Raw genomic sequence first — 20,852 nt, forward strand, 5'->3', positions numbered from 1 at the left:
TTAGACAAGTGGGATTCTGAAGGACATTCCATTCACACTTGCACCATTGGTCCTAGAACATGGTGGGGTGAGGGGGTGCTCACTGGCTCATGAAAGAAGGAGACCCGTGGACTCTCAAAAGTTCTACTGCTCTGGCGGCCAGTTTTGGCATCCGATTCCCTTCTGTTGTGCACTGTTTCTCCAGCCACCTGTCTAGAATATAAGCTATTTGAGGGCTGGGTTGGTGTCATGCATTTATTTTGTATCCTTTGTAGCCTTGTCAATAGGGCTATGCATGAGGCACATTTTTGCTAGTGTGTATACTGAAATAAAGATGATTACAATAGTATGATCTTGAAACTAATTAATACAAAAAGGGTAATCTTTGCTTCTAAAAAGTACTATTAATATCATCATTTAACATTTACTAACAGTTCTACACAATGATCACAACACAGTTCTTGATCTCTATGAACAGAAGTTACCAATAACTTCATTAGAAATGTGCTTCTTGGGGTGCCTGGGTGGCTCAGTCGGTTGAACATCTGCCTTCGGCTGAGGTCATGATTCCAGGGTCTCAGGATGGAGCTCCGTGTTGGGCTCCCTGCTCAGCGGGGAGTCTGTTTCTCCCTCTCTCTCTGTCCCTCCTCCGACTCATGCTCATTGTCATTCTTGCTCACTCCTGTTCTATCTCAAATAAATAAATAAATAAACTCTTAAAAAAAAAGAAATGTGCTTCTTACATGTGGAAAATTAGTTGCCTGTCTTAGCAATAGCTAGAAAGCGACCATTAATTATCAATTTTCTTTAGAAGAATAAGAAATCTATACACCTTGCATGTAACACTGAAACATTAACATTTACAATGTTAAAATACATCTATTCATAGCAGCCTGACCACAGCTGCTTTCTTTGAAACATTCTCTGGGGAAAGATTGATGTTCAGGGGGATTATGATTCATTAAAGCTGCTGACCGATTCAAATACTTAACTGGCCAACCTATTTTTTCAGAGAGTGTTCTGTTCACACACCTTGGCACTGTTCTGCCAACAACATGTGTGCACCATGTGGGAGAAATCCACACGAACTGAGATCTTTGGACATGTGTCCTGAGGGGTGGCATTCTATGCATGCTATTGAAGCAGAGCTTTGATCTGACTCATAGGGTTCATATTTGTGTGAACCTTAGGCACAAATGCTCTTTTTCCATAAGGTGACCAAAACTAGGCTCAAGTACAGAGCCAGTCATTGTTAGCTCTTTGTTCCCTGGAAAAAAATTCCACAAATGTTGATTCACTAATTTACTCTAATGAAAAAGCTGTAGGCAGTCTCAAGTCTGAGTAAGCGTGAATGTTAGAAAGGTCCCTCTAGACTTACAATGCATTTTTCAATGTTCTGTCTGGAATAGGAATATAAATAGAGCATTCAAGATGCTTCTGTTAGGCTACTTCTAAGTGCAAACATTTTTGATAATTTAAAACAAGGGTTTCAGAATTAAAATGACTACAGTGATTCCCCAAAGAATGTTCTCCTTCCAGCCGTGGTGGAGTAAGGTGGATTGGATTTACCCTTCCACAAGGAAAAGCCAAAAATGCTCCCCAAAAATCAAAATATTAAAAAAAAATGGTTTTCAAGTTACTCCATATCAGTCAACGAAGGATAGTGATCTCTAGAAGAAAATAGGAAAAAAGCTTTGTGACATTGGCTTGGGCAAGGATTTCTTGGTTACAACACTAAAAACAGGATTCATAAAAGAAACAATCAATTGGGCTTTATAAAAAATTGGAAACTACTGCTCTTCAAAAGACATTGTTAAGAAAATGAAGATAAGGGGCGCCTGGGTGGCTCAGTGGGTTAAAGCCTCTGCTTTCGGCTCAGGTCATGGTCTCAGGGTCCTGGGATCGAGCCCCGCATCGGGCTCTCTGCTCAGCAGGGAGCCTGCTTCCTCCTCTCTCTCTCTCTCTGCCTGCCTCTCTGCCTACTTGTGATCTGTCTGTCAAATAAATAAATAAAATCTTTAAAAAAAAAAAGAAAAAAAAAAAAAAGAAAATGAAGATAAGCCACAGACTGGGAGGAAATATTTGCAAGTCATAAATCTGATAGAGGATCTATATCTAGAATATCTAAAGAACTTTTAAAATTCAACAACCAGATGATCCAAATTTTTAGAATGAGTGGAAGAGTTGAATAGATACTTTATAGATGATGACATAAGGATGGCAAATAAGCACACAAAATGATCCTTGATCATTAGGGAGATGCAAATAAAAACCACAGTGAGATACTAGCACACGGCTATTAGAATGGTTAAAACTAGCAAGACTAGCCATACCAGCTGCTAGCAAAGATGTGAATCACTATGAGTGCACACACACTTCTTAACGGAAGGTACAACTGGACAACCACTTTGGCTAAAGAGTTTGGCAGTCTTATAAAGAAGGAAAATACTCCTACCATGTGACCCAGGCTTTCCACTGCTAGCTAGCTAGCTATTCACCCAAGGAAAAGAAAGCAATGTTCATACGAAGACTTGTATACAAATTTTAGGGCAGCTTTATCTGTATCAGTCCCTAACCTGGAAATCACCCAAATGTCCATCAACACGTCGCTGGACTATCAAACTGTGGGATATCCATTTGGTGAGATGCTACTCAGCAAAGGGCAGAGATGAACTAGTGATACACGCATTGATGAATGTGATACAATGTGATACATGCTACTGTTCCATGCATTGATGAGTTTGTGATGAATCTCAAGATAATTATGCTAAGTGAAGAAAGTTAGACCAAAAAACCTACATACCACATGATTCCATGTATATGAGATGCTTTGAATATATTAATAAATCTACATAAAAAAACTAATGAAGCACTGTATGGTAACTAATATAATTAAAAAAAAAAAATTTCTGAAAACAGCAACAACAATGAAAAAACAAATCTGTATTGCCAGAAAGCAGCTGGGGAGCAGGAGGTAGCAGGAAAGGTTAAAAAAAAGGAGGCAAGGAAATTTGGGGGGCCATAAATATGTCTATTATCTTGATGGTGATGATAGTTTCTCCAGTGTGTGAAAAACTTCCCAAATGTATGCTGTAATAATGTTCAGTTTATTGTGTTATCAATTATGACCAAATTGACCAAAAAAAAAAAAAATACTAGGAAGACACTGATTTACCTTGGGGAATTTTGTAGAATATCATCATTTATGATCTAGCCCTTTGGGTCAAGGATTCATTGAGTTCCAGCAGGGTGAGGACAGTCTGACACACGGACCACAGGTGTGGACTCTGAGTGTTTCTTTAGTGCAACTCTGTTCACAGCACAAAGATTCTGAGAGGTTGTGGAAAAACCAGTTTTAACTTCCGTTGTCAGTTTCATTATATGCGAACTGCCTTTAAGTTTATCATCTATTATCGTATGTTGCAGTGATGACAATCACATACTAATTCTGATTTTGCACTTGAGCCTGTCCATACATTTAAACAAATAAGAGAATTCATCAAGAAAGAACCCAAGAACCCATTCTGAGTCCACCATAAAGGGCTTTCCATAAATCTCACTGGAGAAAGCAAATATGTTACCTATTGTCATACAGGTGACCTGTTTTCCAGGCTCTAGTTTCGTTTGTTCTCTGTGTGAGTTATGGAAGGCAGAGTTCTGATCACTCTAAAGATGCATCTGCCATCATCTCTTAGTCCTACGATTTTCCATTAAACCATGCTCTTTAGGCCACTGATAATTAGCCAAATGATCACTGAATTCACTTTGTGAGAATTTGACTTAATACCACACGGAAAGTTGGGAGAAAGCAAAAACAGTTCAGTGTAAAACACTGGCAAGTCACATTCCTTATCTATCAAACGACACATTCCATTGGCATAAACAAAATCTTAAAGGATGACTCATGATTTAAATACAAATACTAGTCTAATACTAGCTAGCCATGGAGCCTTACAACACTTTTCTGAACAACAGAGAAATATCTGAAAGAGGATTTCTTATACAAATCATATGGGCTGAACTTGGGCATACATTTTTCAAAAGAAAGTACGAAAGCCTCACAAACATAAAAAATGAAATCAGCATGACTGCGTACAACTTTTTCTTTGAGCTAGAGCTACATAAAACTGCTCGCAAAGTGAAACAAGAAGCATATTTCAAATGACATAACAAAGCAAGTTATCCAAATCGATATTTTGTAGAAACTGCTAACACCTCGGCTACATCTATAATTGATTCACTTAGAAACAAGCTCAGAATTTACTTTCTCTATTTACATAAGACAAGAAAGGTGACTCCTGTGAAGAATGAATATAGGATTCAAAATTTGGCAAAGACTGAGATGATCCAAGTTGGCCCTGGACCACTAATAATGTTTTGGAAAGATTGGGTTATTAGATTAACAGTTGTCAAAGATGGACACTATTTATGCAATGTTAAAGCAAATATTTTCATTAACCAAACATTTCCTAAATTGTAAGCAGAAATGTGAAACTTGATCTGATACCTGTAGCAAATCTGAGGGCCTTCCCGGGCCCGGGACACAGAGGTCTTGCCATGATGGTCCACAACACTCTCATTTTGCTCAGAATGGAAGACAGCCACACCCTTTACTTTACCTGGGTTTGTTTCAAACGTGATCTGAAGAAAATTTCCTTCTTAATCAATTCTCAGCACCTGCTGCCTCCCACTGAATCATTTATCCCTATTCTTCCCAAAGCCCTGAGAACGCTTCCTCACCTCTCCAGTTCTGTGGGGTCAACAGGGTGTGATGGTTGATCCCTCATTTAACAGGTACCAAGAGGCTCTACTTACATCATGCATGGAGTCCAGAAGCTTGGTCAGTTGGTAGAACCTTTGCCAGCTCTGCCCAGAATTGTTGGGACACTTAGTTACCATCTTCCTCAGTTCTTTGATGTAATTTGTCCTCATTTCTTCAAATGCGGCCTGGCTTTTGAGGCCATCCTTTGGAACTGTGTGTAGGGAATACAGACATGTAAATCCCCAGGATGGAAAACAGCATTCACATTGTAGCAGTTAAATAACCTAGAATATTTTGAGATTTTTAGGCTCACACTTTCAGATTGATACTGAATTGCAACTAATTGCATTTATGAACAAATATGGCAGTTATCTACTGATAAATTCTTGTTCACCTCTATGTACAAAGAATAATAATTGCTATTTATTGGGTGTATGTTAATATATATCTTGCATATATTAACGTGGGCTTGACCTCAGTTTTATGACATAATCATTACTCTCATTTTATAGATAACAAAACTGAAGACTGGAGGTTTAATTCTGCCCAAGGACACAATAAATTAAGGGCAGAGAAGGGGTAGAAACCTAGGTCTATTTCCAAAGCCTGCCTCTTAACCACAATGCTACGTTGCCTTGTGGCCTATCATCTAAGTGTTTTATGGATCCTAACTTGCCAATACTTCAGAGGTAGGAAAATATACTTTGATTTTCCAGGACAACTGGAAGAGTCACAGACATTCTGAGCTGGATCTAGAATTAGAAAGCAACATCTCTAAACCCAAATTCAAATATCAAAGACACTTGGGGAGACTAGCCGTCTATAGGGTGGGGGAGGACAGGCATGCTGGGAAACACTTTGCTTCTTCTTTGCCCCAGGATCACATGACCAGTGGGGCCCTGTCATGTGGTCTCCCAGGCAAACAGGCTGTGGGTCTGTGCACTGGTTTGTGTGTGCAAAAGAGTAACACCACAGTGGCTCTGCATGTAAGGCAAAATCTTTAACTTTCAGAGGATAAACCACGTTCTCCTTTTTCTTTGAACAAGTAAAACATTAAGGATCATGTTTTCTTTTATGTAGCGGCTGGCTTTTAATTTTAAATTTAAAAATCTCATTTAGAAACAATATTTTGGGATTCAGGGTTTGGAAGCATATCAAATGTCTCTGCGTCCTGCTGAAAGGAGATGCTTTGTCCCAGGATACATGTGAAAGCCCTTATGGAGAAAAGGTGCTCCTGTGCCGAGACTGTTCTAGAAGGAGGTGCAAGGCAGAGTGTAAAGTATTCCCTCTGAAAATCTACCTACATGTTTGCTTTTTTTCCACCATAGCGAATAAATAGTTATGTGTATGCTTTAACTTTGAAAAATAAAATCACTTAAGAACTTTATTTTTAGGAGATGGAGACCTAAAGAAAATTCATCTTGTGAAATTAATGTTCTGAGTTTGAAACTGCTTTTGCTTTCACTTCTTATTTATATAGCATATTTGCTAATATGTCATAACTTGGATAAATAATTTACTCAGGTCATCAGCCCTTTAGAATAGCTAAGTACATTTTTGACTATTATGAGAGCCCTGGAAGCTGGGAATACTGCTGTTTCCAAATTAAACCCTGTTGTCCTGTACAAAAATTATCTTACAAGTTACATTCACATCTTATGTTAATAGTCTCCTTGAATTTAATTGTTGAGGCTTTTGATTTGTGGTTTACCTAAATCTACTTTTGTGGGGGAAAAAGAAACCCCTAATAGTAATTGCATGCATCTCTGGAGGCTGCCACAATATTAGCTGTGGTTTCAAATATTTGACATTCATATTAAAAGTTAAATGACACCCATTATATAACAAATAGTTTGTTTTCTTTAAAAATAAAGCCTTGCTTTAAAAGTATAAAACATATGAAGGGTGGTAATAATCAGGATGTTAACAGTAGAACTATAGATCTACTTTCTACCAAAATTTTAATGTTAACTTAAAACTTTCTGAAAGAAGTGGCAAGTTTGCAAATACTTTGCAAATAGTGCCCATACACAGGTTAACAATTATTTTTTTAAGCTATAAAATATGGAGTAAACCTTTTGCTTTTCAACATTAATGTTTATGGAGTTCATCCCATACATTAACAAATTACCTGAAATTAGAATGGAGTGAATAAATTTCACTACTACATTTCACTACTCTTTGGTGTATCTGCTAAGATTAAGCAAAGACCTCCTTATGGATAGTTCTGCATTAGAAATTCTCAAGATTACAAACGATTTGTGTCAAATATTACTTATATATTGTTATAACTCAAATATATTGTACCAATTTCCCAGCCAGATTTTTTAGAAGTTGAAACAAACCCACAAATAAAGAGAACTTAAGCAAAACCTCAAATTTTGGAGGTTTGCCCAGATTTTCTGAATTTACTTATTAAATGCAGCAGGGCTGCTGGAAACCATCCAAACAACTGGGGTAGAAGTTCGTCTGTTTTTCTCCATAAGCATTAAGAACACAAGATTCTCTCAATGTCATTGCTAAAAACTTTCTTGATATACTGGACATCAGGTGTGCAACTTAACCACCTAAAGAAGAAAAATTCTAACACATTCTATCACAGTTTAGCAAAATAAACTTACTAAAAGCCTGCAGCTCTATGACTCTTACAATTCTTTACTTATGTTTTCCTGCCTTCTTATTTTGCTTTTCCTGCATCTATAAAAATCAGAATTCAAAGTACTGAGCTATTTGGAAGCTAATAAATTAATTTGGGTAGCTTCAAAATGATATCAGGATTGATTATAGGCTGACTGATTAAATGGTCTTAAAGGATAAGCCACCAATTAAGACGGAGTAGTATCACATGCATTGTTTCATTTAAATTCTATCACCCATCTGATCTATCTACATCTAGATCTATACTTGCAACATTTTTCAAGTCAGTAACGGTTAATGACATGGCTTGGAAACGGGAACAGAATCACTGTCGCTGAATTTAAAGATTCTGTTTCCAAAGTTATATTCCAAAAAGGCTAAATTGGGGTGGTCAGAAACCTGGAAGGTGAGCAGAGTAGGGGAAAAGAGCCCAGTTCTCCGGACCCTGGACCCTGGGCCCTGCGGATGACGGGCTGCGCCGCACAGGACCCTACAGGAGATTGGCAGAGTATAATCAGTGAGGAATGGTAGGGCCTGCGGCAAAGGGGAGAGAACATGCCCTGCCTTGGGCAATCGAAGTCAATGAAAATAAAATGAGACAAAAAGCCAAGAGCAACCTAAAATACCTGTGCGGGCCAAACAAAACACAGCTGTGAGGTGCTGGTCCCACCTCTCGGCTGGGGCTGTGGGTCAGCCCCCTGGGGGTCTAGGTCCCGCCTGCTAAGCGCTCCACGCCCCCTGCTGTGGTCACGTGCCACTCCACACCGCCTGCTGTGGTCACGTGCCACTCCACACCTCCTGCTGCGGTCACGTGCCGCTCCCGGCTTCCCGCTGCGGTCACGTGCCACCAGCCTGCCTTTCTGCCCCTGGCTCCCCGCTCTGGAGAGATCAGGAACAACACTGGACGTGAAGTCCAAAGCCAAGGCTTTTGAGTTCTCATGCACAGAGGATACTAGACAAAAACAACATGTGTGCCTCCTTTTTGTTCGCTTCAGAGAGGGGTTATCAACTCACAGGGTTCTGTTAAGCATTAAATTAGACGTATGGCAAACCCTTCAGAAGCCGGGAGCTGCTACACACAGGGAAGCAGATGCTTATCTAGAGTCGCTATGGCATCTTCTCTTCCCGCTCTTGTCACTACTTGATTCAGCCTAACTCCTCCTCAGACCCAGTCCCTCTCTGGGGGAAAAAAACCATCTCTTTTGACCCCTCCTATTCTCATTACCTTGAAGAATGAGGCCACTTTCTCCCAAATGACTCTACTGAAAACTGCTCCTTGCACCACGGCCCTGGTTCATGCAACAACGGGAGGGCCGCACATGCGCTGGATTCTCTTCTCTGCTTCCAGGTGGTCAGTCAACAATCTCTCCTCCTATGAAGTCCATACCTCTTGCCCTAGCATCCCTGGCACCCAGAACATGGCTCAGTTTCCTCAGTGGCCACAGCACTTGGCTTGGAGATTTCTTCTCCATGCTGCCTCCTGCCATCATGCTTGTCTTCCTCTCATCTGATGTGAACTTTCTCAGATTCTTTCCCCTCAATGTGAAAATGTCTGTGCCCTGTGCCGTTGCCCCAGGAAGAAGTGCTCAACACCCTTGCCAAAGCTAATCCTGTTCTATCTTGTCTCTCGGGCACTTTATGTCATCAACTTCTCTACTTTCATACCTGGTTCCAGAAGCCTAAAAAAGCTTCCCATCAATCTGCCAAGTCCCTGGCCATCAGGCACCTGCCTGAGTCCTAATGGTCAACTCTAGTAGGCCTCGCTCTGTGCTCTCAACTTTCTCTGTGGATGCTCTGCTCTTAGTCATGCTCCTTTTGGAAACCAGTTCTTGGCTTCTAGTTTCTCTGCCTCACTGACAGTCCCGTCTCTGCCTCTTCAGCCCTGCCATCTTCCTCTCACGTGGCTCGACTGGACCGTTTCTCTTCTTCCCGTGCCTTGGCAGCCCCACTCACCATTTTAGCTTGGATGATAATTTTCTATGAGGACAATTTCATGTTTATGTCTCAAAACCCAAACCTGTCTTCTGAGTGCTAGACCCAGATTCTCCCCATCTTTTGACCCATTAGGATACATCTGAAAATTAACCCATTTGAAATAGAAGTCATTTTATAAAACCCCCACCAAATCTTTTCCAAGTCCCAACATGAACATATTCCTCTTTATGGTATCAACTGCCATCCTAGCCATTTCTCTGTGAGCAAAACCTGGGTCACTTCTGACCCATACCATTTTGTTTCCCCTTCTAGTCCACCATCCGTTCGGCTGTGTTCCTTGAATGCCTTTCCTCCTATCCATCGTGCCACCTACCACTGTCTTCCTGCTATTATTTCAATAGCCTCACAGCAGTCTCTGTGCTTCCAATCTGGCTAAGTTCTCTGTCTTTGCCTCTCTACCGCCCTCTCTTTTTCCTCTTTAATCCAGTCTACTACCAGGTACATTTTCATAAAGGCACAGAAGTTAGCCTGGGTCATGTATTCCCACTGCACAAAGCCTGTGGTACTGCACTCCTCTGCCCACACAATGAAGGTCAGGTGTCTTCAACAGACACTGAATATCGTGGTCCAACCTCCATCCCAATCTTATTCCTCACTCCTCTCTAATCCCACATCACCTTATATACCTTGAAAAATTAAATGAATAGAGAATAAAAAAATTTAAAAATTAATGGGTAAACCACCTCACCCAGAATAAAGTTCTAACACCTGGATATGTTTTCCCAAATCTCCGTACTCGCTCACATCATCCCCTGATAGGAATATCATCTCAGACCTCATATCCAATTCATAACCCTTGCAAAGCTTGCCAAGATTCACCTTCACCATGAATCCCTCTCTGACCTTCAAAACTAAATATGCTCCCTCCTTTTTTGAGCCACTGTGACCCTCTTTATCTTCTATCTTTATTGGATGATCCCTTTCCACAACATACTAAACGTATCTTTGGATTTATCTTATAGTAAAACTTGCTGAGGGCAGAAACTGTACCCTGTATAATCCTACTATACGGAAAACAGTCAGTCAATATTTAGTGGTGGGATGGATGAGGAAATGAAGGAATATGCTCTTACTTCACCCAAAGCCTCTACTCTCCAAGTAACATAGTTCACCAAAGACCAAAGACCTTCTCTCACCTCATTTTTTTTTTTTTTAATACCAACTACCAGACACTGAAAATAGGCTCATCTCCTTAGAGGTCAGATCATAGGACGACGTAGAAAAAGTGCACAAGTGGACATCAACTTACTTGTGCTTAGCAGCAGCAAAACTTTCATTATGGTGTACTCTTCAAAGGTGAGCTGCAGTCGAACGAACTGTAGGCTGATCTGATGCATCCCCTGGCATAGTTCATACATGGCAGACTGATGCATCTTTTCTCTGCAAAGGAAATGGAAAAAAAAAATTCTGAAAATACACGGTTCAGTATCAAGCCCAAACTGGTGGCCCAAGGCAGCTTAGTCAGAGATCTGAGTCAGTTTCTCCTCTGTCTTCAACATGGAGCAGATACATATCCATAGACAAGTTAGATGCTTTTCCCACTGATGGCTAAATTGCTTCTAGACCAACTCTGCCACCCAATTTCCTAGTGCCCTGTAACAATGTGCCAGAAGCACTTTACTGTTTTTGACAAACTACTAGATGCTGTGAACACGGGACAGTGATGACCAGTCTTATTTCCATGCGGACCTCCCTTACAGAAGTCATAAAACATGACTGTTAACTGTTTGTAGCAGTACACTTGAAAAGGAAATTGAACAAAATTTTGAAATGTGAGAATCTTGAACAGAATCTTTCTGATGAAGAGAAAAGGCAATGTGGGAAACAAAGGCAAAAGAAAAATTAAATTTCCATACTACTTATAGCCCATTGACAAGTTCTTAAAAGAGGGAGAGTGACTTTCCTCTAGGAACTCAGCTGCCTTTATGTTAATACTTTGCTAAGGGCAAAAGGTAATCTTAGCTTAACATTATCCTGCCCCCCCCACCCAGGATCCAGTAAGTCTACTTTAATATATAAAAATTCCTTTGGAAACTTCCTTTATCACTACCCACTCCAAAATATAGGTTGGTAATCCTCCTCCAAGCATATGCCCCACTGATATACATCTAAAGAGTCTCATGACTAAGGTTATATTAGACAGTAATAAGTGACCTTTTCCTAATAGTTAGCCAGCTCAAGGTCCTGGAAACCTTGCTTCCAAAATTCCTTAGAAATTTACACCATCCCTAAACCCCTCCCAACTTGGAAGTATATAATCGGCCACTCCGTATGACCCCAGTGCAGGTTTTTCTGCCTACAGCTCTTGTTTCCATGCTTTTTTTTTCTTTTTTTAAAAACATTTTATTTATTTGACAGAGAGACACACAGTGAGAGAGGAAACACTAGCAGGGGGAGTGGCAGAGGAAGAAGCAGGCTTCCCGCTGAGCAGGGAGTCCGATGCAGGGCGCGATCCCAGGACTCTGGGATCTGAAGGTAGACGCTTAACCACTGAGCCACCCAGGCGCCCCGTTTTCATGCTTTAATAAAACCACCTTTTTGCACCAAAGCTGTCTCAAGAATTCTTTCTTGGCTATTGGCTCTGAACTCCAACATTCCCAGTGTCAGGAGTTTGGGGTAATATATGCATGTTTCTACTTGGACAACCAACCAATCAATCCTGTCCCTCCACCAAGTCTAAATGTCTTCTTTCTTTCCTTCCTTCCTTTCTCTCTTTTTAAAAGATTTTACTTATTTATGTGAGAGACTGAGTGAGAGAGAGAGGAAGCACAAACCAGGGAGGAGCAGAGGGAGAAGCAGACTCCCTGCTGAGCAGGAAGCCCGACGGGACTCCAGGATCATGACCTGAGCTGAAGGCAGACACTTAACTGACTGAGCCACCCAGGAATCCCAATTGCTTTTTTTTTTTTTTTTTGATGTGGGAGGAGGGTACACAGAGGAGCATGCATGCTAGTAAGGAGAATGGCAGAAGGAAAGAATCCTCAAGCAGACTCCCCACTGGGTGCAGAGCCTGACGCAGAGCTTGATCCCATTACCCATGAAATCATGACCTGAGCCAAAACCAAGACTCAGACACTCCATTGACTGAGCCACCCAGGCCCAAAATGCTTCCATAAAAATCTACAGTATATAACAACAGAAGTCATCATTGTCTCTTTCCATGAGAAGTAAACAAAGCATCAGTTATTTTTTTAAGATTTTCCTTCTCAAAGTAGTAAATCTTTTGGGAAGTCCTCATAACTATTGCTTTATGATGACTAGAATCTAATAAATGAAAAAGAGACTATTAGTGAAAAAGGGAATGGACTTGATAAAGGCCAAAGAAACAGAAAGAGGTCCTGATAGCTGATCTATTTCTATGGGTGATGGATAGCAGGCGGAAGTCTGCAGGACAGCAACCCTGCAGGATGTCTCCCAGGACGCATTCCTGGGTTCCCCTCATTGGCAGAAATCCCTTTCACCTCAACTCTGAAAGCCACCTGTATAGAACCCATAATGGAACACAGAACATTTTCTCTGCATTATTATTGTATGTCTTTTGTCTCCCATCATCTGGAAGATATTTTTAATTATGTAAATGTTTTAAACACACACACACACACACACACACACACACACACACACAGAATAATAGCAGGAGCCTCTCTACATCTGCCATCTAGAACTAACAATGTAAATAAATGCTAATATTTTTGTCATATTTATTTCAGATCTTTAAAAATTAAACATGGCAGAGTTACACCCTGCTCTCTCTTCCTCCTGCTTCCCATTCATCTTCATTCAAGAAGGGAACTGCCCACTTTGGAGGACTACCATTTCCTCTCGGAGGTATATATTTTACTGCCACATGTATGTGTCTATAAAAACAGCATACACTACCTGTTTTGTTTTATGTAAATTTGTAATTCAACATGCATATCCTTCTGCAACTTATTTTTTATTCAATGTTATAATTCTGAGATGTATCCACTTTAATACAGGTAACCATAAATTAATTCGTTTCCACTGATGCAAGTTTCATTTGTTTAAATATATCACAATTTACTTATTCATTCCATTACTGATGGTCACTTGGACTGTTTCCTCTTTATCGCTATTATGAATGATGCCCAAGGAACATCCTAGGGCATTAATCTAGGATACAGAAGAAAGCAGAATTGCTGAGTCACACATCAGTGCACATCTGCTGCTTTCACTCCAACCAGTAAGAGATAAGAATTTCCTTTTATTCCACGCCCCCACCAAATTTGTTGCCAGCTGACAGGTGTTGAAAGGATAGCCCCACTGGTGCTTTTATTTGCATTTCCATTAACACCAGTAGGTGGAACATTTTTCAAATGTTTTCTGACCATTTGGGTTTCTTCTTTGGTGATTTGTCTCTTTATATCTTTACCCATTTTATTGTAAACTTTTCCTCCTCTATCACTAAGTTACTAATCCTAGTATTTTTTTGCCTTAAAAATTTTGTCTGATAATAATTTTGTTTCTTCTTTTTTCTCTTCCTTCCTTCAACTTTCTTCTGCTCTCTCTTTAGAATTTGCCTGTTATGCTTTTTTTAATCCCTTATTTTCAAATGTCCCAAATAATTATATTTCACATGTCTCTTACATAAGCAGCAAAAAACTGGATTTAAAAAGTCTGAGTCTCTGTATTTTAACAACTCAGTTTAACCTGTTCTCCTTTACCGTGATTACTGATGGTTTTGGATTTTTTCCCCTAGCATTTTAACTTTCTCTCCTCTTTTCTTTCTCTTTTTCCACTTTACTGCCTTTGACTGGGTTGATCCAGCTTTTGAAAAATCCCCCTCTCTGCCACAGTACTGGATTTAGAAAGTACGCTTTTATTTTTACCCTTTAAATAATTATCAAGTTGTGAATTTGTATACTTAAGAGTCAAAAGTTAATCAACAGCTTTTCCATGAGCAACAAGCAAACAAACAAAGTCAACTGTCTTCGGTCGACTGCTTCCAGTTCTCCTTGTTACAGGTCTTTAGAATTTAGATTACACCTGTTTTCACATCTCTCCTGAAATCAGTCCTCCTCAGACCCACATGCCCTCATCTGTCTCATTAATGATGGGTTTCTTATACCTTAGCTCAGACTTCAGGGTTGTTTTGTTTTGTTTTGTATTTTTACATGTTAAAGAATTTTTTTTTCATAATTCTTTAAATAGTGGTCAGCCATTGAAAGTTTAAGTCTTTCCATCTTGATTTGTCTGAAAATCTCTATTTCACCTTCATTCTTCACAAAATTGTAGACTTCCAGCTTGACAGGTAATGGCCCTCCGTACTTTGAAGCTAGTACTCCACGGTAGTTGGGCCCTAAGACCTGCTTTTGTGGAAATTTGTTAGTCTAGTTGTCATTCTTTTACAGGTAACCTGCATTTTCTTTTTGGTAGCTTATCACAAATTTCCTGTTTATTTGATGTCTGCAGTTTCATTCCGAAGAGCCTGAGTGCCGAGTAGTAATTCTCTTGCTTAGGACTCAATAGCCCTATTTTATTGGAAGGTGTAAGTATTTCTTCAGTTCTGAAATGTCCCTAGACATTGTTTCTTCAAGTATCACCCCTGTCCCAGTCCTGCTACTTTTCCTTTTTGAACTCCTATTAGCAGTGCATTGGATCTTCTGTGTCCTCCACATCAACCCTCCTTTTGCAGTCTAGGTGATTTTCTCAGATCTGTCTTTTAACTACATATTTTTGTGTCTAATATGTTTAATGTCTACAGTATTTTAATGACAATATGTTTCATGTCTCGGTGCCTAGAAATATTCTATTTAGTTCTTTCTCAGACATTTCTGTTATTTTCCATAAGGCACTTTTTATTTTCTGGCTATTATATCTTCTTTCTCTAAATTATGTCTTTATCTGTTATACCTCTTAATACTTTCAACATTATATCTCATAGTTTCTTTCAGAGTTTGCTTTTGTTTGTTCAACTTTTGGGGCTGCTCATATGCATACCTACCACACACTGTTTTGGCTTGGGTGAATCCCGGGGCACTGACGGGCACTGAGGATGGAAGGGACTCTACAGGAAGTCTCAGCATTTACAACTGTTAGAGGTAGAAGCACTCCACTTGTTCTGGACCAGTTTTTATGCTAATTTCTTAGCTTAAATGCTTTTTGCAAGACTTGTATAGTTTAAATTTAGATTCCGCATTTGATGTGATACAGGCTTGTGTTTCTTATTTCTTTCAGTTTCCCTGCCATGTCCCTGGGCTGGCTGGCATGTTGAGTTGTGCTGTCCTTGTTAGGAGACAGTGAAATCGCTGCAGAGCCATGGCTTTATGCAAGAGGCTCCATTTCTGGCCCCAGCCTTGCTACAGTCTATGTTCTTGATTCCCGTTCCTGTTTGTGTTCTTATATGCACCCCCTAAGGCATTTATCTACATCCACAGTCTGTGGGCCAACTACAGCTTTAGCTCCAAGTTACACCACTCTGGCTGTGAATTCCCTCTTCTTGCACCTGTTCCCCCCCACCCCCACCTTTTAAAGCTTGCCTATATATTTAAGACTTTCTTTTTTAACTGCAGAATTTCTATGTGTTTAGAGGGAAAAAAAGGCTCAGTTCAGTTTCACCATCCTGATTGCTAACTACAAGCTTCTTAAAGGCAGGATCCATGTCTGGCTCACCTTTCTGAATGTCAAGTAGAATACGATAGCCAAGTATCATGTGTCAATCTTTGCTCAATAAATATTTCATGAATGAATGAGAGAGAAGAAAAAAGTGAAGACAACAAAATGATTTGCATATGATGATGATGATTAGAACAAGAGAATACTGAAAATTTGCACAAAGGTCAAATGTCTAATAAAATAGGGCATTTATGAAGTTCTTCAAAACTTTCTCCAAAAAAGGAGAGATTTTGGTTGTAAAATGGGATGGAGTGAGTAGCAAATCAGGATATCCATGGAATACAGCAAAACATGCATTTGATGCTTGGCAAATGAAAGAGTAGACTCCTGTGCATTTGATTCCTTAGGCCTGTTGCTGGAGAGAGCACAGGCACCCTTGACTTTAGCCCAGCAGGGTCTGCAGATGTGCTGCCCATTGGCCCTTCAGGGTGCTGGCTTTGTCAGTCTGTGATCACATCACTTCTGAGACCCAGACTCATTGCATGTCAAACTGGGATACTAATAATAATTCCAACCTTGCAGAAATGTAGAAACCAATTATATGCAAATTCTTAGATTATAAAGTACTATTAGCTTTTTTTTTTTTTTTTTTGTATAATAAAGAAAATAAAATTCTTCTTGAGAGACCAGTGATCATTTCAGTTAAAACAAAGCAAGGGATAATCAAATTCTTGAAATGACTTTACAGGCAAACAATATTATATTGTTACCATTATTTCTCTTTGTAGGGTAAAGCAGGAGAAAACACAGAGAGTGTAGGTTTTCAGGGAGGTGGAAGGAACTTGCCAGGAGTAGAATGTGAGGGCTCAGCACCTCCGTGTCAAAGTGTTTCTGTTCTCAGATGTGTTGACAAAACATCCACACACTGATTAAGGTGACTTGAAGAGAGACCTCAGATGCTACTTGGATTAGATGAGAGCACGGGTTACCACACGCCTAAAGGAAGTTTGCTTTTGCCCCTTCAGTATGAACAGCAACTCTTTACCTCTTTCTTGAGGTCTTATTCCTTGAGTAAGCTCTATGGTCTTCACAGCTATCACTTATGGGGTGCCTACCATCCACCAATGTTAAATTCAGTCTTGCTAATTCTCACAGTGCCCTGTGAAGAACTATCCTCACGTTCACGATAGGGAAATGAAGGTACATGAAGCAGCCAGAAGCTACCACATGTTCTCCACTTCGTACCTCAGGTCGTCTTCTCTCTCCATGCTTGCCAACAGCTCAGCGCTGTTTTCGCTTTTTCTCCAGAGGATCTCTTTCCAACTATGAAGAGATGTTTGGTACCTCATATGTTTTGTTATTACATTCACTTATTTGTTTATTCTTTGCTCCCCATTACGTGGTAAGATTTTGTGTTTTCAAACTCCACTGCTGTTTCCACTGCATGAAATTGAGTTCTCTAAATGAAGAGCACTGGGTACTCAATATAGCTTGAAATCTCAGGAAAATAGGCCATCTTAAAAACACATTTTACATCACATCGTTTTTGCACAATTAGATTAAATGCACGGAAATGTACATCCATAGAAGTTGAAACAAGGACAACCTTTTTGGCATGACACTGGTATTAATTTTGCAATATTACTTCACAGAAATACTCTTTGCTATATGCTTTTATTCATTTTATAATCTTACCTCATCTTCAGCAGAATAATGTAAAAATACATGAACGACTTTGCGAAAAAGGTGAAATCTGTATAATGCTTCTAAAATATAAAAGTCAGTGCAGAATTTATCCCTGAATGCTGAACTAATATGGAGGCAGTGGAAGATTACTAAAGTAGGAAATAGCCCTGTATTCAAGTGAACATTAGACCTGAATAACTGACAGCCTTCTGAACAGGGGGCACATGTTACGCATTTCTAAACATCTCATTTGCAGGAAAAGAATGAACTCTATTTTTGGATAGATAAATAAAAACAACCAAAATGGGCACAGAGACCCAGTTCTGATTCCAAAGGCCTTGGGATAAAATCTACAAGAATGATAGCCCTAAAATATTTTTTAAAAACACTTTGGAAAAAAAAAAAAAAAAGAAAAAGAAGAAAAAGAAAAAAGAAATATTTCAATAGTTTTGAAAACCTATCATTTTCTCAAACTAAGAAACCAATTTTATTCATAGATATAACTTCATCTGGTTCTCTCTGAGAACACCCATTACACTAAACTACAATCACAGGGTCATTTGGAAATAGTTTTAAAATATTAAAATAATCTAACATCTCCAAACCTGATTAACTTGGAACAAAAGTGAATAATTGAAGAGTTGGAAAATATATTTTTCCTGGCCTTTGAGAGAACTTGGGGTTGAAAATGGAGTTCATTTTCATGGTAACAGTGGGAATGAGAAAAAGCCCTATTATAATCAGAGTAGGAAGGATGCTCCCAATTTATTTTTTGTATTTATTTACTTATTTGGAAGGGACAGATAGAGCAAGCGAGCAGAGGGAGGGGAAGAGGCAGAAGGAGAGAGAGAATCTCAAGTAGACCCCCCAGTGAAGGTGGGGCTCCATCTCACAAGCCCGAGATCATGACCTGTGCCAAAATCAAGAACTGGAAGCTTACCTGACTGAGCCACCCAGATGCCCCACGAAGTTCACAATTTAAACGATCTGTATGCTAATTTCTGGCTCTTAATTTAACTAAAGAACTGAACAACTTTTGGATCTATAGGGCCCATGCCATCTTGCCATTATTACATTACCAGTAAAGTCATTGCCCAACTTTATGAGGCTAGTCTTCTGAACTATGGGTCAATGGCTGTCAGAACGAACACTTCTGTTTTGGTATTCAAGTACTGGCTTACCAAGACACTACTCAAAATGTATTTGAGAAGCTTAGTCATTCAGTTACCTGGAGGCTCATTTGGAAGCAGCTGATTTGGGAAATTACTGACCCAAATTAAAGGAAATCCTGGAATCATATTTATGTTCTGTTCTGTTGGAAGTAAATATCTGATAAGCCCAAATGACAAACCATTCCAAACTATGGGTATCTGCAGGACTCAGGAGCTCTAAGTATTAACCTGAACACCTACTGTGGGTCCTCGTGCTCTGGCTTCTACGGGAGGATGCGAACTAACTTCTTAAAAGAGACTCTGCAAAAATTTAAAGCAGGGTCTCAGAGAGACATCTGTACGTTCATATTCATAGCAGCATTACTCACAATATCCAAAATGTGGAAGCAACCCAAGTGTCCTTCAATGGGTGAACGGATAAACAAAATGTGGCATATACATTTGATGGAATATTATTTAGCCTTAGAAAGGATCTTCTGACACACGAGCCAATACAAACGCACAAAATGATATTCTTTAAGTAAATGAGCCAGTTACAAAAAGTCAAATACTGTAAGATTCCACTTAAATGAGGTACCTGGAGCAGTCAAACTTCTAGAGACAGGAAGTGGAATGGCCACTCCCAGGGACTGGGGAAAGGGAGGAAAAAGCACTTATTTACATAACACTGTGAATGCACAGAGGATTACTGAGCTGCCTAATTAGAAATGGTCAAGTTGGTACATTTTACCTTACGGGTATTTTATCACAACTGAAAAAAAATTTAACTAGAAACATGAAAGAATCTCTGCAACCCATGAGACTATCTGCTATACTCTGATAGAGATTAAGAGACGAGGGTTTGTGTTTAATTAAGTAATTTCTCTTAGAGTTCAGGCTTTTCATTCATTCTTCTTCTTTTATAATATATAAAAATATCTCTTTTCTTCACTGTTTTTACTACTTGCTTTTGGCCTTTTTGTGTCTTGATGGACTTTCACTGTATGTGCTTTTACTGCAGGCTGTGCTAAATGCTTTTTAAAAGAAGGAAGGGTAAAAATCCTTTTAATAAACCATAATTTCAACAAAGTCAGTCACAGAAACACTTTCTAAAAGGCCTGTCTGCCGTAATTTTGGTACCCTCAGGGAGAAGGGAAAATAGAACTACTTTTATCACTCTTTTCTCTTTCTAAGAATTCACATTTAATAAACATAATCCTTTCACATTGGCTGATTTTATAAATGCCAAAGCAAAAACGTTCCCAGCTCTTCCACCTATAGGAGCATATGAAAGGTACAGTGACATTTCTTAACTGAAGATCCTTTAGCAATATTGCACTTAGCTGTACCGTGGTCACCTGCATGCCTTTTAGGAAAGGAAAGCATCACTTTATTTAGTGAGGAACTACAAAAGTAAATTTCCGAAACATTTCTCATTAGCCCACGATTAAACAATCACCAACTCCCATCGCTCTGAAGGTCTGTGTCCTCCACCTGGATAATCATCTCTGATTGATTTTTGTTATGTGCACAGGTCCCAAATGACACCAGTACTAAATAAATATCTGGTAGCCCCTGAGATTAGATAAATCTAATGGATTTCACAGACCTTGAGATGCTCTTAAAATGTACATATATTGGGGCACCTGGATGGCTCAGTTGGTGGAGCGTGTAATTCTTGATTTCAGGGTTGTGAGTTCGAGCCCCATGCTGGGTGTAGAGATGACTTAAAATCTTAAAAAATATATGTATTTTATATAAATATATACATATATGTATTTTATATATAAATATATAAGCTATGTATATATTATTTATATATATAAACAAAACACAGCAAAGCTCATTCAGGGCTGGACTCCTTTAAGTCCCTGGCATCTTAGGAAGGCCCTTCAAAAACCTGTTTGCTAACAAGCTAATACTTCTGTAAATTTCTCCTAGGAATGAATGCGGCTATCACATTGTTGGAATGCATACAGCAGCCGTGTCAATCTTACAACAGAGTAAAATAACTTGAGCTACGGTACACGCACAATCACAGCCGATCTGAGAGGCCAGACCTTACA

General features: G+C 39.4%; 1 protein-coding gene across 4 annotated transcripts in view; it reads right to left on the bottom strand.

Annotated features, from left to right (window-relative positions):
• NR3C2 (nuclear receptor subfamily 3 group C member 2) overlaps positions 1 to 20,852 on the bottom strand; it is a 336,934-nt gene that overhangs the window by 31,506 nt on the left and 284,576 nt on the right. For all 4 annotated transcript variants that reach the window (XM_032330605.1, XM_032330591.1, XM_032330596.1 and 1 more), the window contains 2 exons: positions 10,623 to 10,753; positions 4,795 to 4,952 (listed from right to left, as the gene is read on the bottom strand). In XM_032330605.1, coding sequence (XP_032186496.1) covers positions 4,795 to 4,952; positions 10,623 to 10,753 — 289 coding nt within the window. The remainder of the gene's footprint in view (positions 1 to 4,794; positions 4,953 to 10,622; positions 10,754 to 20,852) is intronic.

The sequence above is a fragment of the Mustela erminea genome, chromosome 2 (assembly GCF_009829155.1).
Source record: "Mustela erminea isolate mMusErm1 chromosome 2, mMusErm1.Pri, whole genome shotgun sequence".
Lineage (NCBI taxonomy): Eukaryota > Metazoa > Chordata > Mammalia > Carnivora > Mustelidae > Mustela > Mustela erminea.